The sequence below is a fragment of the Melanostigma gelatinosum genome (genome assembly GCF_949748355.1).
Source record: "Melanostigma gelatinosum genome assembly, chromosome: 15".
Lineage (NCBI taxonomy): Eukaryota > Metazoa > Chordata > Actinopteri > Perciformes > Zoarcidae > Melanostigma > Melanostigma gelatinosum.
Window position 1 is genome coordinate 3,279,723 of NC_136648.1, and position 25,217 is coordinate 3,304,939.

Here is a 25,217-nt window from a genome sequence, read left to right on the forward strand (position 1 = left end):
GAGGAAGATTAGTTCATACAGCACTCAGTGAAATATTGACCAATACGAGCCGTCCCAAAGACTCTCACTCAGTGGAGGGTTATCGGTCCCATTGTTGTCGGCTTGGAAATGCATTTACAATTACTTTAAAGATCCTTTGAAATATCCGTTGGTGCAAAAGGACTATTTTCAGTAGATTGAATTGATACCACTCACAGCCAGGAGATGCTGAGCTTAGCTTAGCATAAAGACTGGAAACGGGTGGAAAAGGCTAGCCTGGCTCTGTCCAAAGCTACAAAATCCCCCTGCCGGCACCTCTAAAGCTCACTGATAATCACGCGATGTCTCGTTTGTTTAATCCGTAGAAATGAGGTGTTTAGTTTTGTGTGCCGGACTATTTCTGTAGTTATATTCTTTCTTCCTACTTACTGTCTGAGATAATTAGACAGCAGTAATGTCTGTTAACGATATATCATTGAGTCACTTTTTTCCTCCTCTCCCTCCCTCCCTCCTCTCGGTGTGTTCCCGTCTTCCCTCCCTACTCTCATCCGTGCAGGTAATCATTCTCCATCCCTCAGAGCTCAGAGCTGTTTTATCTCACCTCTCCATCTTCCAGAAGTTCCCTCCCGAGCCCAATGCACTCCCCTTCATAAGCAGAGCAGATTTCGCTCTGCGTTTTATCAGTCTCCTCCAGGAGTCGGTCAGCGAGAAACTTCTATTAGAAATGGAAAGTAAAAAAATATATATATATTTGGATGGCTTATATTTAGGCATCATCAAAGGTATGTTCTCACTTCTTGAGCAGTACCCAGAGCGCACACTGTTAAAGAGGATTATATATATTTGTATATATATATATATATATATATATACATTGATGTACGGCAGTAAAACAGAGAGCGGTCTACTTCACAAGAGTCAGAGGTTTCCTCCATCTTTCACACTCGCCACTCCAAAAAGCAGAGGGATTATTAAAAGGCTTGATTCATGAAGAGGAGTCTGACTCTGACTACTGTACTACAACTTGACCAGTCAATTCATTCACAGAGCACATTTAACACCAATGTTGACCAACGTTCTTCACAGAGAGATGAGCTCATCCGATCAAGTAAAAACACAAAAGGATCGAAGTACATTTTCAAAGTGTAGATTCAATAATTCTGGATGAAATCATAAAAACACAACTCCGTTGTACAGAGAACAACATGCTCGTGAGCCGCTCTTCACCTGAGAGCTCCTGGCCGCTACATTCTAGTTCCGCTGGTTGAGATCCATCAGTGGTACCGACCACAGAGACCAGGTGAGGCAGACCACACAGGAGCTGGTTTTTCTCGGTGGACGGCCTCGGCCGCTGGTGTGCCGGCCGGTGGGATCCGAGGTGGTTGCCGGGACAGGACATTGATTTTGCCTGGAGGCAGCCGCCCGCCGTCTGAAAGCACCTTTAGAGTTCTGACCCGCAGTCAAGTTTGCTTTTTCAAGTTCACGTTCAGCTTTAAGGCTCACACAGGCGACATGTTCAAACAGCTTTTGTAACAGATACACGGAGTTTTGCTTTGTTTTGGATGAATTTACCTCCTGCAGCTGCTTTCTCTCTGTTCTTTGTTGCCAACTGTTTTCTAACACGATATGTAAATCATCACAGCTGCGCGGACAACAAATGTACGGTTTATGGCTGCTAACCGCTAACGTTAGCGAGCGGTCCTCCTGCCGATTTCAACAAGGATTTGTTAGCGCCGACACGTGTTGTTGTAGTTGTTGTTCCTTGAGATGATAAATTCTATGAGAACGTGACATCGGATCGGTGCATACCTTCATATCAGAGTTTTGTCAGACAGACAGGCAGGCAGAGATTGATACACAGACAGACGGACTCCATCACTCCCCCCCACATCTAACACACCGCTCCACCTCCAGGCGGAGCGGTGTCTGACCGGCCTGATCCCGGCCCAGGTCGGCTCAGGAGTCTCCGGGTCTGCCGAAGCTCTCCGTCTTATTGATTTGTGTCATTCCGTCCCAGCGCCGACTTTGATGTGACAGTTTCATTTGAGCTCTGCTTATGGAGCCTTAAATTAGATTTCAGTGCCGGGGCTGCTCTCCTGGGGACGGAGGTGGTGAAAGGGAAAGAGATTTGATGATGGGTTTGGGGAGGTGTGTGTGTGTGAGAGAGAGGGAGTGAAGGTGTGTGTGTGAGAGAGAGGGAGTGAAGGTGTGTGTGTGAGAGAGAGGGAGTGTGTGTGTGTGTGTGTGTGTGTGTGTGTGTGTGTGTGTGTGTGTGTGTGTGTGTGTGTGTGTGTGTGTGTGTGTGTGTGTGTGTGTGTGTGTGTGTGTGTGTGTGTGTGTGTGTGTGTGTGTGTGTGTGTGAGAGAGAGAGAGGGAGTGAAGGTGTGTGTGTGTGAGAGAGAGGGAGTGAAGGTGTGTGTGTGTGAGAGAGAGAGAGGGAGTGAAGGTGTGTGTGTGTGTGTGTGTGAGAGAGAGGGAGTGAAGGTGTGTGTGTGTGAGAGAGAGGGAGTGAAGGTGTGTGTGTGTGTGTGTGTGAGAGAGAGGGAGTGAAGGTGTGTGTGTGTGAGAGAGAGGGAGTGAAGGTGTGTGTGTGAGGGTGTGTGTGAGAGTAGGTAACTTTGGGTACTTAAAAGGTAAGAGCTCACTTCTGCGTTGGTGTGTATGTAGGCTAGGACTTATGAATTGCAGGGGTGTGTGTGTGTGTGTGTGTGTGTGTGTGTTTGCGTTGTGTGGGTGTTAGAGATAGACTCAGACGGGGTAAACCTCGACGCCTGCTCCACCTCGACTCGGATTAAAGCCTAAACTCGCGGCTCTAATGCCGCCCGCATCTCAAATCCACCCGCTCTTACCTCTGACTTAGCAGAACCACTTTTAATCGCAAGTGCAATATCTGCAGTAATGAGAAAGTCTCTCTGAAGTCAGTGCAGCCGGGATATCATCGATGCAAACTTCAGCTCTCCAATTATCAGCAGAGGTCTTAAAGGCGGCTAGAGCGGCACAGAGGAGCATAAGAGGAGCGTTTTGAACCACATGACACAGACGGTGAGGCGGTAGAAGTGGAAAGTTGTCGGTGGATTGTTTTAATGTTATTAACAACAAGAAAATGCGGGATGGAAACCTGTTATTCTCAAAACAGGGAGCGACGTCATACAGCGGTGTTATGACGCTGTTAAAGGTTTGTTTACAGCAGTGGACATTCCTACATCTTGAATGATGATGACCTCACAAGGCTGCTTCTTTTCATCATCAACTGAAATAGAGCTGGAATAATTGGTCGATTAATCTGCCAGTCAAACAAGAGTTGTCGCCAAACACCAACAATTGATTTATTCACCTGTTCACATACTGAAAGTACCAAGGAAGCATCTCACACGATCCTTCAACCCCCATTGGAACCAATGAGAGTAACTCACCGTCACATGCTGAGTCAGCTGTAATGGCGCTCGAAGCTAAATGACACAATAATGAATTTTAAGATAATTTAGATGAATTTGCAGTGTAGTTTTAAAACACTCTGTGGACTCACTTGCATAACCTCATTCATTTATCACACTTTGTGTGCGTGCGTGCGTGCGTGCGTGTGTGTGTGTGTGTGTGTGTGTGTGTTGGGGGTCTCAAACTGGTGTTAATCCCGGCAGAGTTTATCCTCTCCTTTTTCAGTCGTAATGTTGCCTAATCCAAATAAGGACCCGGCGTAATGAAACCATATGAGATGTAATTACTATCAAATGGAGTCGGGGTTTTTCTGAAGGCATCAGCAGAACTATAATTTCTCATTAAGCGGCCGTCACTCCCTCGGCCCTCAATTACAGCGAGGCTTACGAGACCTCCGCCTGGCTGGAGAACGGCCTCGTATGTGGGCCGATCTCACGTCTTCTGGGTTTCAAATCCTTCGGCCAGACGTATGCGAAATAAACTCCCAGATGCCTCCTCATGCCCACGTGCAGTTTGAAGGTATCCCCGAGTCCTCCACAAGTGCTCCTGCAGATTTTACGGGGCGGCTAACACGGCTCCCTCCGGGGCTGCTCTTGTACAAATATGGACTTAATGTATGGTGGGATACTGCCCACACAGCTCGGTGATTACAGTTGTTCTGCAAATATTCTTTAATGAAGTCTTCAGAGGAACCAAGTATGTTGGTGTGGTTTGAAAAGAATCCACCCTCTCGTACTTAAAGGCTGTTGAAAAGCTGAGGATGTGATGCCAAGCTGAACGTGTCTTTCTGCAGTACTGCTGGATATATAAGGAGCTGGTCAGTGAAAGACTGCAGCAACATATTTACTGGTGAGAAGCACGCAGACTTAATCGTGAGGAGTCATGGGAGAATGATGGTTTCGCCTTTTGGAGGAAAATCCTGACCTTTTTAATAGCTTTAATAAGAAATACAGACAGTTCATATCTGTCTATCTTGCTCACTCTCTCATGAAACGTCAACCTCCTTCCTGCCCCCCCCCCCCAATCTCCCATCACCCCTCCCTCCCCAACTTCTTTATTTCTGCTGATTTATTGCTGAAAAAGGAGCGTATTCCTCTGGACCGAACGTTTCATTGTGCAACAGAAACATCCCCGGCAAGCCTCGAGCCAGCTTGAGCCTTTCCAGCTGTGTTGCCACACATACACACGCGCACACACACACACACACACACACACACACACACACACACACACGTCCTCAGAGCTCGCTCCCCTCCGCCAAGTCGTTCTCATGGAGGATTGGTCTGGCCTCTTGCATCCTTTCTCCTTTCTCCTTCTCATCTCTTCCTCTCTCCCCTCTCTGACCTCTTCCATCTATATTTATCTCCCTTTTTTTCCATCCTCACGCCTCCTCCCAATCAACCCTACCTTCTCTCCTTTCCTTCTCCCCTCACTCGACTCGACTCGTGCATTCTTCTCCTTTTCTCTCTCCTCCCTCCGTCTCACTGCCCTCAGGGTTGGCACAGTCGTACATCCGTTATATGTGCCGTCTGTTCCCTCTGTTGTGTCCCGGAGGTTAGATGAACAATGTGTTTGTCGTCCTGAAACGGAATTAAAAACGAGACCTGTGGCCAACAGCACAGTGCAGTTGAGTACGGGGTCGTGTTTGGTTAACATTAGTACAGCCTGAGCTCTGCTGTGGGGGATCTGTGAGAGTGACTGGGAGGGAATCGCATGTTTAATCCAGGGCTGGAATTCCATCTGAGACCAATTAATCAAAACACAAACAAGAGAACACTCCGTGAACATTAATGTCAGAGAGGCTGAAACTATTATTTGGCAGCTAAAGGGGAAGAAATGGCCGCAAGATATTTGAGATAACGTAATGTCCGGTTGTGTTTTATGAAAGCTAGAGGCAATACAAACCAGACACGCTGCATATAGTCTGTCAACCCCGATCCAACCTACAGTCCAGCCCACGCTGCAGGGAACAAACACAATGTTCATTTGCTCCAAATTAAGGAGCTTATTTCTTTCAGATTTTTTAAAATGTTGCGTTTTATACGTACCTTTAACCATAAAGCTTGAGTGTTTATTCAGTAATGACATTTTAGAATCTATTACATGTGCAACATAAGCCAAAAATAACAATAAACTAGCTATATATATGTGTATATATATATATATAAATATATATATTTTTTTTGGAGCCCAGTTCACCAAGTTTGAACGAAACCGAATTATTCCAGCTGCATGAGTTCATGGCGAGAGCCACAGTTTCCTTCCAAAAGCTATTATGCCCTTATGTTCATATGCACAGGTTGTCCTACTAAATTAAACATCCACACACACACACCCACACACACACCCACACACACACCCCCACACACACACACACACGGTCACGTTTACAGCGGTGTCGCCTGCTAAGTGTTGATTAGTCCAATGGAAAACAGGTAATTGAAGCTAAATATAGCCCTCAGTGTGATTAGCCCCGATAGCATGTGATGTATGGTGCTCATTAGTGGTGCTAGCTAACCCACCCACACACACACACACACACACACACACACGCACGCTCGTCTTTGGTTAGCCGTTCATTTAAAGGGATACTCTTTTGTTTTCCGTCCTTATCTCCATGACTGTGATGGCAGGAGTGATGATAGAATGGAAGGTGAAGAGACTCTCAGTGCTTTCTCCTTCAGATCCCCATGTTAGAATAATACAATGGTGTGAATTAGAAGACATTAAGTTGTGTTTTTATTCAGCCGTCACACACAATACAACACGTGTAGCCCCGACACAATCTAGCACACAACGTGAGTGAAAAGGCACCGGCAGAAGAAGAAGAGTTCAGCTCACTGCTCACCAGCTCTAGTTCATATGTAGCGTGATGTCGGTCACTCTTTGCAAGAAAGAGTTGCCAAAATGTAGACCAATGTCTTGACTTCTCTCTTGTTTATTAATCCAAGTGTAGGTTTGAAAAAAAAAGAAAAGAAATTACATATTTTTGAGAAGCACTTTTCCCAATGAGGTCAGTCATTTGGTAAACTGTTGCTCCTCTGGGGGGGGGGGGGGCAACGTTCAGAAGAGCTCCACCAGTAGGAAGTTGAGCACTAAGCGGTGAAACAAGAGCAACATCTTTCAGGGAATAAGAGTCACGACTCAGCACTCTGCTCATTTTGGAGAATGAATCACCTTCGGTGCCTCGGTCCCCTCGCGCCCCCCCCCCCCCCCCCCCTCCCTCCCTCCCTCTATCTAATTGCCATTTTCAGTTTGCCAGTTTTGGCCTCGGCTCAGAAGCCCCCCCCCCCCACACATGTTTTCTATTGTCAGGATTAAAGTGAAGATGGAGCGGGCCTGCTGAGCCAACTTGCTGGATTGTCCTCAACACGTCTACTATCTGATCCTAAATCTGTTTACGGTTTTATAATAGTTGTGCGTGTTTGTGTCAGTTTGTGTTTTCAGTGAATACCTGAGTGAGGAGGTGAGCACACACCTGGTCCCGTCTCAGTCTGCTCCGTTTGACACGTCTCTGATTGTCTCTCAGCTCAGGGAGGCCAAGGTTCTGTCTCCTGCTCAGCCTCCAACGGTCTCTGTGGGAGTTGCGCTGCTCGTCTAGCAGCCTCGGCTAATCTTAGCCACATCTGTCTGTCCCCCCCCCCCCCCCCCCCCCCCCCATTTAAAATTGAGGTTCGACCCCCGTTTGTCTCTGGTTCATATAAAATGAAGTGAATGTGATGGTGTTTTAGTTCCTATTGTCCTTTTTGTCTTTGCTGCTTATTCCAAAACGTAATCTGCTTTGGCTCCTCTCCTTTATTTTGATGTCAAAACGGTCTTAAATGAAGTTCTCAGCGACATTAAAAGGACCTCTAAGTCTTACATGTGTCACATGTGTACACACTGATATGACGGGTCAACGCGACAACATACACTTCAGAGTATCAGACGCTGCACACGCTCTACTTCCATGTCCTCTGAATGGGACGGGATGAGACTGAGCCGGTGTGTCCATTATTCAAAACCATAAAATGTAGGAAGACCTGTCTGCAAAACATCATGTCATCATCTCAAGTTACCATCCTTTAGAAATGAAGATCTATTCATGGGGAGCTCTAGTTTTTTCTCATTTCCTGCCCTTTTGGAAGTGAACTCCTCACATACACATGAACAGGGCTGACCCGAGGGTAACGCGGTCACTGCCCGTCTGCACTCTGTGGCTTCTGGGCTGCAGCCGACTGATTTCAGAGGTTTTGATGGCTGTCGCTTTTGGGGAAAAAAAATAAATAAATAAAAAAGTGCCGGCTGCACTTTCTTCAAAGTTCCCGGAGCATGTAACCGAGGTAACCGAGGAAAATGTTCTGTGCTGCAGTTTTCATTTGACCTCAGAGGAGTCGGGGCATGTTTTGGATTACACAGCTGTGTGGGCGAAAGTGAAGCGGTTACTTCCCCGCTTTCGCTGACTGCGGTGCTTTTTGCCCCCTCTCGTTCCCTGGCACGGACCTGGTTCAGTGCGGGCCAGGTCTGCAGGACTTGGGTTTCCAGAATCAGGATCAGCTTTGTCTGCAAAGTATAATACGCCCATGGGATGTTCTCGTGGTGATACTGGTGCAGAGTTAACGAGGTCTGGTACACTAACTCTAGAGATCCATGATCTGAACTGGTCCACCTGCAGCACATCAAATACAGACGACGGTAATCGTTATTGTTGGCAGATGAATTTAAAACTTCAATAGAGTCAAGTAAATGTTATTTATATCGACCAACTCTTTACAAAGACTAGGAAGATATCCTTGCACCGGGGCTTTCCAGCACCAATGAGCTAAATACCAACTGGGACATTCCAAACATATCCAAGAAGGTCCGGTGAACGGTCTGATTAGATACTGAGTCCAGTGGAGTGGGTACATGTTCCCACTACTGCACATCAGTGACAGGGACTCACCCATCCCAACTTCTTCTCTTCTATTTCCTGACTCCAGTAACCGATCACCACGTCACTGGAATACATGGCAATGCCTGAGCTTTTAAATGAAAGTTGAGAGGATTAGAAGAATAATCGGCAACTATTTTGATGATGTTAAACGTTAAAGTCGCTCAGTTCTCCTCAGTTGTGACGATAAGGATACAGAAACGTGTGCGGGGGGAGGAGAGGTGTGGAATGGAACCCGTGATGTAGCACTTTGGAATGAGCTGTAACCACTTGGCTACCAAGGTGGTCCACCAGTGAACTTCTGTCGGACATTTAGTAATGGTAAATAGAATATTTTTAGGTTTTGGACTTGCTTTTTACATCCAAAGATTAATAGTTTAACGAAGGCAAGGCACGTTTATTTGTAGAGCACATTTCAACAAGGTAATTCAAAGTGCTTCACATAAAACCATTGAAAGCATCAAAACACAAGGCAAAAGAAAAGGAGATTTAAAAACAATTAAAGAAACAGTGTAAGAAATAACTAAGAACAATAATTGTCAGGTTAATTGAGAATATAAATAGTCATTGGTTTCTGTTTTATCTAAAATAGTGAATGAACGTCATTCAGTCATTGCTCATGCGAGGCAGCCGTGTTACTCGCTACCGCTCCTCTTGTCGTTCCCACCGGCTCTCTTTCCCTTCATGTCTGTTGTTGATAATGCGGTTCACATTCCGTAAATCATATAAAAAGAACACAAACACGGCGCGGCGTGGAGCTTGACACCGGGGGGAAATGCGGTCTATTGATGTAATATAATTCCGTGTGAAAATTGTAATGACTTGACATTATTTCGTGTGACGAGGGGATAAATCAAACGGTCGATAGATGGCCGCAGCAGCTCGGGGAGATTTATGTTTTGGAGTTGGTCGCCAGAACTGAGGCAACTGTAATTTTTGGACGGCATCGGGGATTTCTGATGAAATAAGACTGGGCGATCCCCCCCCCCCCCCCCACACACACCCGAAGGGATTAATTCCCCTCTGAGAGACCTTTGGTTCCCTCTCTCTGGCCCAGCTGCCAGCGTATTGTTCTGGCCAGAGTTATGATGATGATTTATGAGCTGCAAGTGACTGCTGAAAAGTGGACTGACTCATACCTTCCCTTGTACTTTACTTTTCGGTTATTGTTAGTTTGGCTTGTGTGTGTGTGTGTGTGTGTGTGTGCAAGAGAGTGAACAAAAAATTATTAAAAAGTGAGTTTTGCACACGTACGTGAACACATGCGTCCATGTGCATTATGTCACATGCACACTTTGCACAGGTGTGTATGCACATACCTGTGCACACCTGACAAAAATAACAGATTTTAATCTTAATTGACAGTTTGAAGCAAAAGACTCTCACAGCTTGTCACACTCAAAGATGTGCTTGCTTTTCTTCACATTTGGTTTGTTTTGATATGTTTGTCAGAAGGGATAAAATATTGACAACATCCCAGCAAATGTCAGGCATTAGACGTCCAAATAATACATTTATAAACAAATGTGTCAAATAATTGCTGCAGCCCTAATCCAGCTGCACAGGGCTGAGCTTTAGGAAAGAAAGAAGGTTTTTAAATTGTCTGAACGTATTGACACACTTTCACAGGCCAATCAACACACTGTGTACACATCCTGTTTTCCTCAGGGTAGACCAGCCCTGCTGATTGGACGCCACGTGTGTGTGTGTGTGTGTGTGTGTGTGTGTGTGTGTGGATAGGTGGCAGCCGTTCTCCCATGGCAGGCAGGGTCACGGCCCGCGCTTGTCAACAAACCTCAGCAATTAGCTGTGGGCTGTTTCACAGCACACACGCACAACAATCCAGTCAATAAAACATCGAACACGAGTCCTGAGGGAGCGTCCGTCAGTCACAGCGCTGCCCTCTGAACTGTACAATCCACCATTCTCACACGGATTAGGAAACGCACGACAGCGGATGTTTACTTTGTTTTCTTCTCGTTCATTTCTCTTATCGTTTTCTTCCCAGCAAGTTATTTCTCATCATTGTTATTGCGTTGTACTCATCTGCATATCGATTTCTGTACACACAGATTACTTCATACATTCATAATTTGTATACTGAGTGGAAAATATTGTCATGCAAATGATTTCAGCGTGTGCCTTTGTTTGATAACAGGAAACCTTTGGGGATCCCTGTGGGTAAATGTGCCTTTTCCAGTCGTCGGGTGTTGTAGAAACATACTATTCTGATAATTGCAACTCTGACGTTCTGAGGAGAAGAAGCATCACTGGAAATGTACAACATGCTTCTACGAACTTATCTAAAAACGTGGCGTTACTGCAGAGATCTTTGAATCGTGAAACGTATGTGAAAATGAAAAGTTCATCTCTCCGTCAATGTCACGTCTGTGAAAGCAGAGACTTAAGTTCGCACTGCCGTCCTCCATCACACCGCTGTTATTACTCTCTGATTGTTTCTGCCTCTCGAGGAACATCGGGATCGGCCAAAGATTTTGAGGCCCGACCGCATCTTACAGTGCGCACTGCAGCCCAACTGATTACCGCATAACCAGAACCACATGGGCTGTAAAAACACGTCCGGGGGGGGGGGGGGGGGGGGGTTCTTCTTCTGTGGTGTCCTCAGGGAGCAGACCGGGAGGGGGTAAAGGGGGCCTTTGCTGACTCAGCTGTTCCGGCTGAACTGAGCCTTAATGAGGGAAGAGTGGAGGACTCCCTGTGACGGTTCCACACAGGAAGTTCTTACAGAGACGCGTACGCATCTCCGTCTCTCTGATACTCACGCACACACTTCGACTCATCCATCCGTTTTACTTTCCCCTCGTTTCCCCCCCCCCCCCCCCCCCCCCCCCCGGCCTTTGACCTTTATTACCCCCCATTACCGTGTGTACACACATTAGCCCCGGGCTGACACAAGCTCTAATCTGAAGTAAATGTCTGCACATTTATGTAAAGGGCCTAATGGGAAAAATGAGTCTTGCGGTCCGTAAACGTGAGTGTGTGTGTGTGTGTGTGTGTGTGTTCACCACCAGGGAGCCTGTCCAACTTGCTATAGAACTCCACAGCTCTCAGGCTAAATGTGGCTGAAATGAAGGTTTAATGTGCTGGAAAACTGCGAGTGTAGGTGTGTGTAGGTGTGTGTAGGTGTGTGTGTGTGTGTGTGTGTGTGTCTCTCTCACGGTACTTGTGTGTGCTAATGCTTTTCTTCAGCGTGGCCATGTTTGCATGGATACATATTGGAGTGTGTCTTTTAGTGTGTAAGTGTTTAAGTTGTGTGGATTTTTTTCATATTTATATACATACACAACAAGTCATTGTTGCTGCAGACGTACTACAAAAAATGCAAATGACAGCATGCGACTTAGCAGACGGCAGAAGTCTTTACCTGCTCCGTCTTCTCCGTGAAGTTCAAAGCATCTATAGTGGCCTTGACATCTTGACTGTTTTATTCTCATGTGGTAGAATATAGTTTTGTTTCGTATTTTTCTCAGAAGTGACAATAGTGTGTCTGTTTTTGATCAGCTGCTCAGGTTTTCTTCAAAGTCCTGATCCTGTAAATAAACCCAGATGAACTGCAGCGATGCCTTGAAGACGTTTGGGCCGTTCAACGCGTTTATTTCTAACCTCGGGGATCTACCGTGGGTCAGGGGGTCAGGGGGTCGTGGTCCTCCGTGTGGGGACGTTGTCTCCATCAGATCCCACCACGAGGGACAGTTACATCACTTCCTTTGAGTATGCAAATGTAGGATGGATTTTTTTAAATCATTTTCTCCTCGGCTAACTGGAGCCAGCTGAACCGACCCGTGGGCCCGGTGGGAGTCACAGAGGGGCGGCCTGGCTCTCATTTGTTTTATCGACTAAAAGGACTAATAAAAGTAGAAGCTGGAATTAATCAGATCTGAGAGGGAGAGCAGCTCTGAAGGTAAAGATGTGGAGAGAAAGCCTGGAGCCATTTTGAAGGAAGAGAGGATATGATTGGAGGTAACGAGCACCTCGGTGCCATCGTGTAGACGTGAGATTCTAAATCACCCCTTTACCCATGTGTGGTCCTCGTGCGTTCCAGCACAAAAGGACCACACATGCTTAGTGGGTTTCCTGTGGAGTTGTTCTTGCTCTGTAGCCGGGTTCTTTATCGTTGATCAGGATTTCAGGCAGTGAAACAAAAGTGACGATTGTGCAAAATATAGTTGTGGCCTTAAACCGCTTTATTGGAAGAAACATTAAAAATACGAACAGCAAAACCCAGCAAACCCAGCAAACCCATGTGCACCCCATGATTTGTTGCACTCGTGATATTGCATCAAACAAAAGTCTGGCAACCACTTTTAAAAGTTAGTGGTGAGCCCTGATGATGCGTGTTTCGTTCAATATAAAGCAACGTGTTCTTCAATCTAACGTCTCGTGACCTCTGCTCCTCCAGCTGATAGCCGTGTATGACGAACAGGACCCCCACCATGGAGGAGACGGGACCAGTGCCAGCTCCACGGGCACCCAGAGCCCCGACCTGTTCGCCGTGGACCTCGGCGCTGGCAGCGGAGCCTCGGCCTTCCAGCCCTACCAGGTCGCCAGTGAGATCGAGGTCACGCCCTCCGCCCTGCGCACCAGTAAGTCCCAACACAAAGAGAACTGATCAGTAAATGCATTGAACAGAGGGACCGCTATCCAAAGATACACTCAGGAACTCAAACATTTACTTTACAGATGATTAGTAATCGAGTCGGCTCCTCTTCTTCTCCTCTTAAATTACAAGTTTGTCGTCCTCCACAGCGGCAAATATCAGCAACCGCCGCAGTACCCAACAAATGACCTTGTCACAGCCCGCCGGTACCTCAGCCCCGTCCATACGTTCTGTTAATTGGACAGGAGAGCCGTTTTGTTTTCTTCTTTTTCTCAGGCGCAGATAGCCGTTTGATCCCCGGCCAAAGTGGCTAATTGGTTCTATTCGCTGCCTCCTAAATCAAATGTGACGCTGAGCTCGTCCACCTCGGCAGTCTTGCCGGCCAAGTCGCTTCTTCTCCTGTAATTACCGCGCGTTTGGATGGGAAGCTGACTCCTGTAGGTGATTTGTCAACTTTGCCACGAGCAAAAAAAAAAAAAAAGCAAAGAATGCGACCACATGCAGAAGGAAACGAGCACTGCGCTCACAGATTTACACAGAGACGAACACATACTCTCACGGCCTTCTCAAATATTCTCTTTCTGGGTGAAAGTGAAAGCTGTGACTCAAAGTAAAAATCCTCTTTTGCCTCGACCTGCAAATGAGAGGCATCAACACACAGCCTCACTCACACACACTCCAATGAACAAAAAAACCGACTTATTTAATAAGCATCTTTTGTTAGCACTAGAAATATCACACCAGAGTATAATGCATCCACAAGTGAACTGTGAACTGGCATTGATTAACACGGCAGCCACCAAAGATCTCCTATTATGTCTCTAACACACACACACACACACACACACACACACACACACACACACACACACACACACACAGTGCGAGGGAGGTCACTCCACTCCTAATTGGATTTCTGGGTGAGATGATGGATGTGAATATGCATAAGAAATGGAAATCTTGGGCATAATCACACCTGCCAGTTACGTCCAATTTAACCGTCTCCATAATGAGCTCTAACCCCGTTTAATTGACGGCACTGAATCTCATCAGCTGCATTTTATTGGGTTTCTAAGAGAAATGTCTGACACGGAGAAGAAGGAATTTGATTATATATATATTTATATTTATCTTCACGAGCGCCTAATGAGAATAGCTTTCAATCACTCATTCATGTTGGATGAGATGTGAGGTGCTGGACCCAGTTTTCTTGTTCCGCCCAGCAACTCAAAGAGAAGAGATTAAGCTTATTCGACGGCGAGTTGTCCACAAATGGATTCATGTTTTTTGGCTTTTTCCTCTGCAGACATTGACGTGCTGATGAAAAGGACCGTGTCGCTTTCATATGCCAAGTGTGTCGTGGGTTTAGTGTTCGACACTGCAGAGGCATTCTGAATGTTTCCAGTATGTATTGTGTTAGCATTGGAAATAACACAATGATATAGTTGGCTTCATTTTTGAATGATTTTGAAGGTGTTTTGTTGTCTCATTTAGCCACTTGTTAGCGTCGCCATTTTTAAGACTCGTCAAATATTCAAAATCCACGAGCGGTGTGGCAAATTTAATATCTCTGTTATCAGCAGAGGGGACCGGAAGTGGGAAAAAACAAAGTCTGGCTTTTAGGACTCATTCCTGCACCGCTCTATCAACGCAGGAGTTCATCTGAAGAGGTGTCCCGTGTCCTGAAGCCTTCTGGGAGTTGTAGTTTGAGGCGGTGTTGAGACTACTTGTCAGAACAGCCTGCACTCTGCCCCCCCAATGAACTCCTTCTCCCAGAACTCAGGGCTGTTTAGGTCCCACGCTCCGGCTGACCCGGCAACACCAGTCAGCAAAGTACATGAGAGTACACACACACACACGCACACGCACACACATTACCAGATGCTCAACAAATACTGCAGCTGTTGGCTCAGATATTTCCAAATACAAACATGTCTACTCGTTTGCGTGCACCCGAAATACAGACAAACACACACTCTTACACACAGTTAAGAGAGGCTCACACACACACACACACACACACACACACACACACACACACACACACACACACACTGTACCTCTGAACAAAGTGTTTAGACACGCACTCTGACCTTCACCCTCATTAGTTCATCAGAAAACATACACACATAAACACACGTAATCCTGCCATGCACTCGGTCTCACGATACACACAAGTCTAATAACTGTTGACTCAGACACACACTCGCACAGATCGCAGTACTTGGGAACATGACACTTGGCATTGTCATCTGATGAAGACGCTTCAGCTTTTTAAACAATTTCACTTTTTTCCCCGTCTACACTTAATCTCCCTTGTGCGATCCGCCGGATGCATTTCAGCCAATCAAATGGGCCCGTGGGACTTTAGAGCGGTCTGAAAGTGTGAGTTTTGTCCTAACATGGTGTCGCGTGTACCAGCGCAGGCTGTGGTGGGATCATTATTTTGTGCTGCCCTCGTTGGAGTTGTTGTTTGGACCTTGGCCCACTTCCCACGCAACGCAACTTTTAAACAGTGAAGAGTTTTAATGGAAGGCATCCACTCGCACTGTGGTTCTCAACAGGCTCGTCCTCCTGTGTTGTTGTTCCCACACGCTGTCTGCTCTGTGGTTCACTGGCAGTCAAGTAGAAACCGGAGCTGCCTCATTCCACTCTTGAGTGACAAATCAGATTACTGCACGATCGGGACGATGACGCAATCTCCAATGATTAATTGCTTTATTTGCCCACAATGTTTGAGCAACAAAACGAGTTCCAGCCTATTTACATCAATCATCCCCAAACATGATATTAAATATTCGTCTTATCAATTATAGCAAGTGCTATGGTTTCTATACATAAATTGGCAATCAGGCATTTTTCAACAAGTTAAAAGCAGTTGCTCTGATATTATTTCCTCCCAGAGTAAGGGGAAGAAGATGATCTGTATTAACTCTGTCCCGTCTCTCAGATATGCCCCTCCACGTCCGGCGCAGCAGCGACCCCGCCCTGCTCACCATCAACGGGCCGTTCAGCGGCGGCGCTGAGCCGCGGGTCAAAACGGAAGAGCCGCCATCCAGGAAGAACCCGACCCGCTGGTCCACCACGGCCGGCTTCCTGAAAGCTCGCCACACCTCCGGCACCAACAGCCTCGAGAGGAAGGTAGGCGGCTCTTTCACAATGGATGGATCTTGATGGACGTGCACGTTCGACTACATGTGGCACACCGGTGTTTTATTCATACACTGACGGCTATTACATATCTGTTTTGGGGGAAAAAAGTATTTCCCGATCGTTTCAAAGTTGCAGATTGTCCCGGTTTTACTGGTTTATAAAACCCCCAAAGTGAACTATTGCACAGCAACAGACATTTGAACGTGTCTTCGCAGGGTAAAGCTATGGACACGTACCGCAGTCTGCCGCGGGATGCGGGGACGTGGGCCGATCAGAGTGAGTTCCAGAGAGAGACGGCCCGCTCGTCACTCAGCGCCAATCACCCCATGGTGGACCGCTGGCTGGAGAGACAGGAACAGGTAGGACCATGTTCAGCAGAAGTGTGCACCGATGGTAATCCTATGCCAGCCATAGACCTAGATGTTGTCAGAAGGAAACCTCACACATCATCTCTCTGTTATATCTGAACTCCTGACACCTCCAACCGCCCAGCATTCAGAGATTTACAGCGAGTTTCGCCACACTCCGCGGTCCGTCCAGCCCGCTCGGCTCCGAGCGGCCAAGATCCAGTCCAGAGCCCGACCCAGTTCTATCCAGTACAAGTCCATACAGTAAAATAACATCAGCCACACACGGTACATGTGGTCCTGTTTAACTGGATATGTAGAGGGCTGCCGGGGGCTCCGTTCCCACCGGGGTCATGCACGCCAACGTTTTGCTGGAATATGATCATAAAATATGATGACATATCATGACCCGCAAAGGTTGCATTACCCCAAATAAATATGTTTTCATTTCCATCATGGCAGTGATAGGTTAAATAAACATGTCTAAAAGACGCGCATGCACACTAACTATCTGATCTAATCTTTTTATGGGCTGTTGGTTTTCTTTGGCTTACATGTGTGCTGTTGTAAAACATCTGCATTACTTACTGGGATTAACCAAGTGTACTATTGAGATGATGATCTGACGTTGAGCGAGCCAAAGCCCCGAGAGAGCGGTGGGTTGCTGGGTGCCGCTGGTCTGCGCGTCCACGTTGGTGGATGTCGGTCTAGATCAGGGGTCTCCATGAAGTAGCTCGCTGGCTGTCAGTGGCTCGCTGGCGGTCCAAAGAATATGTACGTACATGTGATGACACAAAGTCACTCTGTAAACCTGTTTCTGTCCAATCAGATTCACCGACATCCCCTTCTGACACCACATTACGTCAATTGAAGCGAGTCCACAGCCACTTTTCATGGGACTTCCCGGCTGGTAGCGGTCTAAGAACAGTGAAGGTAAAGGAGCTGAAAACGAGGCTGAAAAGACGACTGTTTACCAAACGGACGTCAGTCGGGAGATTGTAGTAGAGTGAGACTGCGGTGACGAAAGACGGTTGCAAAGGACCACAGAAGCTGCTGTTGCTGATGCACAACGTTGTGCTACGAGTCGCTCTCGGCCACTTTCATTTCCTCTCAGAGGAAAGGAAAAGGGATGGACGCTCCCGCTCCAGAATAACTGACTTCATTTATTTTGTTCCTTGTTTTTCTTCTTCCACGAGCAAAATGCCACGGACTGAGAACGCGCGTGCAAATCACAGCACCGGTCTGCACTGCCAGGTGCGGTTTTGTTGTGGGACATATTTTTTTATTTGTAATCAATATATGACAAAAGCGTTTCATTTGATTCGCAGTGGTGTGAAAGCGGTTTGCAGATGTGTGTTTGTTTGCTTTGTACGTACTCGTAACGCTGTCTGGCTCAGAGTGCCGATACACATCGACGAGCCTGCTGGCTGTAGCCTCCAGTGTTGGTGGTGAACTCGCAGTCGGTAATGTTCTGTCTCTGGGGGGGTCTCTCGTTCAAAGCCTGAACAAAACACAGAGCTTGGTGACATTGTGAAATAGCGTGGGATCATGGGAGTTGTTGTCTTCACCACTCTTGACATCAGTGCAGGCAGCTTTTCCTGGTTAGGATTCATTATGTCATTGTTCAGAGGTCTCCTCCTCAAAACAGAACCGTTAAAAACGTTCGCTCCGTTTCTTTCTCTGATAACTTAAGATCCAGAAAATCTTTCATCTTGTTAAAAAAGTCCAAGAAACCAGTATATCGTAGAAATGTGGCTTAAAACTGGATATAAAGTCAACGCCAATGCACAAAGAAGCTGTTATGTTCTACACATCACATCTTTCAGAGTGCAGCCTTTAGTTCATCAGTAGTTCGTGCTTATTCTTTGAAGTTGCCTCTGAAGCTCAACATGACCTCAACCTCGGCTTTTAAAGTCTTAAGCATGCAGATTTACATAATGCGTTGATCCATAATCAAATGCACTCGGTGACTAAGTGGCGTCTCACTTTTTCTTCTTCTATAAGTTCTTCTGTAAACGGTTTCTCTCGCTGAAGGGTTACTCGTACAACGCGTTCCCACCGTTCCCCCTCATCGGCCTCACGACAGGTTTTAGTATGTAGGGGGTTAAGTGGTCCAGGTCACTGCAGGAGGGTGTAGTTGGTGTTAATGACCTGCTGAAGACCATCTGCCCGACTCGACGCACACACACACATGGACACACACGGGACACACGCACCGTCCGCTCGTCCTGCTGACGTCAACCTGTGAGCCCTTGTGGTCGTGAGTGGCAAAGAAAATAACCCAATCTGATCATCTGAATCCAAGTTACATCATTGTATTATCTTCTTCTCAATGACACACACACACACACACACACACACACACACTGTAGTTTGAGCTGCTGCTGTTGCTGTTGGCCGCTCTTGTGCAGAATCTCTCAGCGCGCTGTCACTGGTTTATGTCTCGTTGATTTAAGCACCACTTAGCTCGCTTTGTTCCAGGAAGGATGTTGCAACTGTGCTGTGATGAGGAAAGATGCGTTCGTTCCAGACTTGATAATCAAATAACAGAACAGATGAGACACCCCAGAATTTAGAAAGAAATTACCTTTTGTTGGAAGAAGTCTGTAGACTGTAGAGTGGTATTTTAGCTTTAATACGTCATGTTGTTCTGTTACTACTCGCCACTATATTTCATTTAGTTGGAATGGAGTTTGTACAGAAGCAGTCCAACGGAGACCCTCTCTTCATGTTTAGTATCCACATACACAGAGTTTGAGTTACTATTTGCATCGTGACGGAATCGTTTCCGAGCGTTGCAGGAAACAAGAGATTGGTGGCGTTTCAGGCATCTTTAATGGCCGTACTGCTCCACACTTCATCACCGCACCAATAAGGATGCAGCCCAGAGAGCCGTTAGCATGTTCAACCTTTGTTAAGGGAGTAAAAGAGAACACGGTGGGAATGAAGAACAGCATGGGCCAGAGTAGAACATGCATCCATTTCATTCGACGAGAGCAGCTCGGCGCCATGAATTAACAATTTCCTCAACTTGGGTTCCATCTCATCTCCCGCAGAACGAACGCCGTGGAACAGAGGAGCACGGGACGAAGAGAAGGATTAGAACAGAGCGTGGTGTGATGAAGCAGGAGAACTCTACAGAACGGTGGCATTGCTTTGCACTGAAGGGTGTGTTGAAGCGAACGGAGGTTCTCCGCTCCCACACTGGGTAATTGTGTGTGTGTGTGTGTGTGTGTGCCCGCCCGCAGCAGCACCGGCGGCTCCACACACACACAGCGGGGGAAAAAAATTGAACTGCGATAGTTTTGAGCTGCGTTCACCAGCCCTCTAAACTCCCGGCCCTCCTTTTGGCAACAGGTAGGGGGTCGCCATGGCAACAGCGAGCTGTCAGTCGAGTGTGTATTAACGAGAGCCGAGGTGGAGGTGCCGAGGCTGCGTATAGAGAATACAGGTGTGTGTGTGTGTGTGTGTGTGTGTGTGTGTGGTTATTCATGAGTCACAAATGCTTTTATGCATCTCGGTGTGTTTGTGGAGTGTGTGTTTACACATTCATGTCTGTGTGTGTGTGTGTGTTGTGTGTCAGCTGTGAGCATGTCAGGAATCCAGGCAGCCGTAGACCTGGTTGCAAATCAACCAATTAAGACGAAAAGCCACAAGCTGAGCCTCCTGGAGTGTGAGCGTGGACAGCTGAATACACACACACACACACACACACACACACACACACACACACACACACACACACACACACACACACACACACACACACACACACACACACACACACACACACACACACACACACACACACACACACACACACACACACACACACACACACACACACACACACACACACACACACACACACACACACACAGCTTGCACCCTGTCTGGGTCACCTCTGAGAGGAGACAACAGTCTCTGAGGACATGACACATGTCATGGAGAGTGCGTTCTTGTACGTCCATCTGTGTGGGGACCAATGTGTGTTTCGGAGTGAGGACATTTTTGGATAAGTGAGGACGGTCCTCACTTCCTCAAAGACCTGTTTAGGTTTATAGGGAGTGTCCTCACAGGGAAAGAAGTACAGGGATGTGTGTGTAGGTGTGTGTGTGTGTGTATTTGTTGTATTCATTGTGTTTCTCGTCAATGTTTCCTCTTCGTGTAGATACATCATGTGTGTGTGTTGCGTGTGGCTCTCTCTCATTCTACTCCTCTCCGGCTGTGTGTAAAAGTTTGTGTCGCTGTCCAGTGAAAACCTCATTTAATGATTTTAAACATGTTCTGCTACACTACCACATTATAGATCATAAATACCATACTTTTCTTAATTCTTAGGCTACAAAAAACCTTTTAAAATGGTAACATACATCGTATCAATGCTTAAAGCAAGGCTGCTGTTCTGAGCTCATGGACATTTAGAAAAGTGAAGATGAGACCCATGTTTCCTCATGTTCACGTCAGAACTGGAGGTCTGGCAACGCTTGTGCTGCTGATATCTGGAGCTGGAGTCAGACAGCAAGAACTCAGTGAACCCGGTCCGTCACACACACTCCTGGTAGAGCTGGTCCACAGCATTCTAGTCCAGTCTGTTTATTTGTGGAGCAGATTTAGCATCCATCTTGCTCGCAGCGCTTTACAGAGAGATTTAAAAATACAAGTAAATGGTTCAAACTAAAATAAGAAAGCGAGAGAATTAAAGTCATGGCACAGCTGTATTGATAACTAAAGACACTCGAATGCAGAAACAAAGTCCATGAGAAAAACATCATGTCACGCAGATCTGGTGCTTTCCGTGTCATGCCAAATTATATTGAAGTGACGTCTCGAGGATTTAAGCAGCGCAACCTTTTAAAAGTGGTCGACTTTAATGACTCATAACTAACTTTAATGGAACGACGTTTTCTTTTTTCTCTTCCCACCATTAACACTTCTCAAGTGCAGTTCTCATCTAACTGATCAAATAATGATGATAACTTACTGGAGGTCAGACTCTCCTCTTTACACTGGTAGCATCCAGTATGTATGAGTGTAGCACAGTGTGTGAATACAGGCTCGGTGTGTGTGTGTGTGTGTGTGTGTGTGTGTGTGTGACGCCTCTGTGTGTCCTCGGTCATTAGACTGCTGAGGGAGAGTTGAGTTATCTTTCATGGTGGGATGGAGGCTTCACCCAACTCACTGGGGATGTTGTTACACAGACGTGCTGAAGGCAGGTCAGCACTCGCACACACAGACACACACACACACACACACACACACACACACCACCACCATACCTGTGCAGGAATATCAGTGCTGACGTATGCATGTGTGCACACTACAGCTCATACTTTTCACACACTTTAACAGCTAGTTTTGATAAAACACATACACCGATGCAAACTTTTTTTCACACATGCGCAGGTGCACACACTCACGAACACACCACAGGATTCCTTTAACCACACACACACACACACACACACACGTATTATGCATACACTGCATTTTAAAGCATACTTAAAGCGAACAAGCACGTGCACGCACATTAAAAGCACGATTACACCAGAACAAATCTTTATGGCCTTGCACGCGCATGCACACACACACACAAATACCTTCTTCCAGTGCTTCCTAACTAACAAGCATCTGTGCAGTGTGTGTGTGTGTGTGTGTGTGTGTGTGGCTGAGAGAGGCGAGTCCCTCAGGTGCACGCTGCAGCTTTAGCGGGATAAATCATGCAAACCTGAGCCGTGCACTCATAAATCACCTCAGACTCGTTGTGAAGTGTGTGTTTGTAAGTGCGTGCACGATGTGTTCAAGTTTAGACGAGTGAAACAATTAGTGTGAATTGTTTTTTTCTGTATATGCAGGTCTGTGCACCAGATCCAGATAGCAGATGAGGATTCAAGAGATCAGTGTGTGTGTGTGTGTGTGTGTGTGTGTGTGTGTGTGTGTGTGTGTGTGTGTGTGTGTGTTTGGTAATACGACCGATGAAAGTGCAGCAGCAGGATCAGTGTAGATCCTGAACCAATGACCAGTAGGTGCTGCTGTGGAGCTGAGATGGACAGGTTTGTGTGTGTGTGTGTGTGTGTGTGTGTGTGTCCTTCTGTTTCTCTGCTCTGTCACTGGAGTGTGAATGGGTGTGCAGATAAATACCGTCGCCGTGTGCGTTGGTGTTTGCAGATGTGAGAGCGGTTCAGTGTTGATCTGCAGCCACCTTGCTGTTGTGAGCCTGTAGTCCGACTCCCTCTCTCTTTTCTCTCCACGTTTTACTTCCCTCTGTGACATTATTCTGTCCGTCGAGTCGTTACCCGGTTTACTCTTTCTCTCTGTTACTCACCGCTATCACTCTTCCTCTGTGATCTGTGTTTGACCGACACTTTCTTCAGTTCCCATCGCTCACCTCTCCTCTTTTCCTCAACTTTCTGTTCTGTAAGTGTCTTAATACGGGCACATGTAGATATTATCATTGAGACATTTCATAGAGGACCTAATGAAAATATTACAACCGCATTTTCATAGTGTGACATTAGAAAAGCTGTTTGGAAACTGCAAAATCCAATAAAACTTCAGGTCATTTTTTAAAACACCGTTAGCACTGTTAGCTGTTAGCTGCTAGCTGCTAGCGGCCGGCTCAGCCATTGCCACGTGGAGAGCCCCGTGGAGGCAACAGGTTGTCTCTGAATTCCTCATCGATTACCTCTAACTCACTTGGCCGAGGAGCTGTTTCTGCTGTTTGCCGGCTTCACAGAATTATAATTATGTTGTCTTAATGTCCAGACAGCATGAAACATGGCCGACACCAGTTGACGTGAAAGAACAATTAAATCTTGCCCGACTGAAACTAATTCCTCCCCATGTTTCCATCACACATGGGTCAGACGGCCAGGGTCCTGTATCCGCTTCACAACCTCTACTTCTGTTCCAGCTTACAGCGATTACAGCCGAGCCTGAGATACCGACTTCTGACCCCGGCTGTGGAGGTTTATTCGCTCCAAACCGGTTGATCCAACACTGGTAGAAGTTTAGAGTAAACATAGCAATCGGCCTTTTTAGAGCCACGCATACAAGTCTCATGAAATGTTGCTCTCGCTCTCTCTCCCTCCCTCCCTTCCCCCCCCCCTCCCTGCTGTCCACATGCGCTCCACGTCGTCCTTTGATCTTTTGGTTTTAATATGACAGAGAGCTGTGGGAGCCCAGATCCCCAGCTGGGAGAGACAGGGTGAGGAGAGCAGGAAAAGGGAGATGAAAGACTGCTCTCCCTCCTCTTGAGGCTTTCTATCAGTTTGGCCCCTGAGGGGGATATCTACCTCGGGGTGCAACCTGCTCTCTCTCGCTCTCTCTCTCTCTCTCTCTCTCACTCTCTCTCTCACACATCATATTCTGTTCATCACCTGCTACCAAGATCTAATTACACCTAAAAATAGACCTGATCAGGTTGAACAGATGGGACCTCTTTTTCCTCAAACTCCGCCCACTTCTTGAGGCACAGAAAATGTTTGAAGGTTCGAAACCCAAATCAAAGATTAGAATCTCAGTTTGGTAAATCTGCTGCGCTCCGTCGGTTTATCGCTATCGCAGAGAGAACGAGCAAGAGATGGAGACATTGGCCGGTGAAAGGAGATGAGAGCGGAGAAGTGGGTGTTTTTTATCAGAGGTCCATGAAACGATCAAAGACGAGACAAGAGGGATGGCGGCGGCAGGTGTCGGCTGTTATCGGAGGAGAATCGGAGGGATCTGACGGAGGAGGGAGAGAGCTGATTATTGAGGCCCGGTGTGCTCTGACAATGAAATCCTGCAAACAGGAAACCGTCAGATATGTTCCTGTATCTGGAGCATCAGAGGTATAATAATGGCCTTCAGTCTGACAAGTCTGCGTCAGTGTGTGTGATGCCCACAGCTCCCTCAGAGGGGCGGTTTGCTCTGTTACTTTGCTCCGTAACAGCGGCTCCGTCTGGAGTCCGGTCTCGGGTAAACGGCGCGTCGGGTAACAAGCTGTGTGATTGGCTGTAGCTCACACTGAGTGCACCACGAGGTGCAGACCGCACCGACGGTAGTTCTTATACAGCTGATGGAACCACACAATGCAGAACTAGTCTGCAAAGTTGACTTATTTTTATGCCTCCAAGAAGTTTAGTGTCACGGTTTTAGAAAATGCTGCTTGTATCTGGAGTATTTAGAGTCGTATGTTTGTTTTATTTGAGAAAAAGTCTGGAATTCGACAAACTCGAACCTGTTTTTCTTCTGTTTTGCTCTGACAACCACAGAACTTCCCAGAATGCCGTCAGGTTTGGAGTTGTGAGTTTTCAAAGCGCCGTTAGCTTCGTCGTGGCGTTCTGCTCCCCTGTGTAATCGCCTGTCTTGATGTCAGCCTCTCTGTCATTCTGTCGGTCTACCTTTTCCCTTTTTTTGTCTCTCTCGTCTTTCGTTTCTCCGTCACTCACTCCGTCTCCGCTGCGCTCTCAAGAGAAACACTCCTCACTAATCTCCGAGTGTGTTTTTACGTAGAAGATATCTCCATTAAATATCCAGAAGGAGTCTTCTCTCTCCTCCCTTCTTGGAGTGCTGAATCAAAGAGTCGCTCACACCTTCTGCAGTTCCATTTCGAGTGACAATGACTGAGCTCTCCGGGGGGGGGGGGGGGGGGGGGGCTCCTTACAATATGAGTTTTGAAATTGCCTCCATTCCTGATGAGCCGCCATTGTCTATTATTTCTGAGAAAATTGCGATGTGCATTTCGCGGCTGTGATATCCGCCAGCCCCGTCCGCTTTGATTGAATTGGATCGC

At 46.8% G+C, this 25,217-nt stretch overlaps 1 protein-coding gene across 9 annotated transcripts in view; it reads left to right on the forward strand.

The window, feature by feature from the left end:
- The window catches only part of pard3ab (par-3 family cell polarity regulator alpha, b), a 191,504-nt gene that overhangs the window by 49,096 nt on the left and 117,191 nt on the right, over positions 1-25,217 (forward strand). For all 9 annotated transcript variants that reach the window (XM_079284636.1, XM_079284637.1, XM_079284643.1 and 6 more), the window contains exons 3-5: positions 12,747-12,930; positions 15,895-16,085; positions 16,313-16,456. In XM_079284636.1, the coding sequence (XP_079140762.1) occupies positions 12,747-12,930; positions 15,895-16,085; positions 16,313-16,456 (519 nt within the window). The remainder of the gene's footprint in view (positions 1-12,746; positions 12,931-15,894; positions 16,086-16,312; positions 16,457-25,217) is intronic.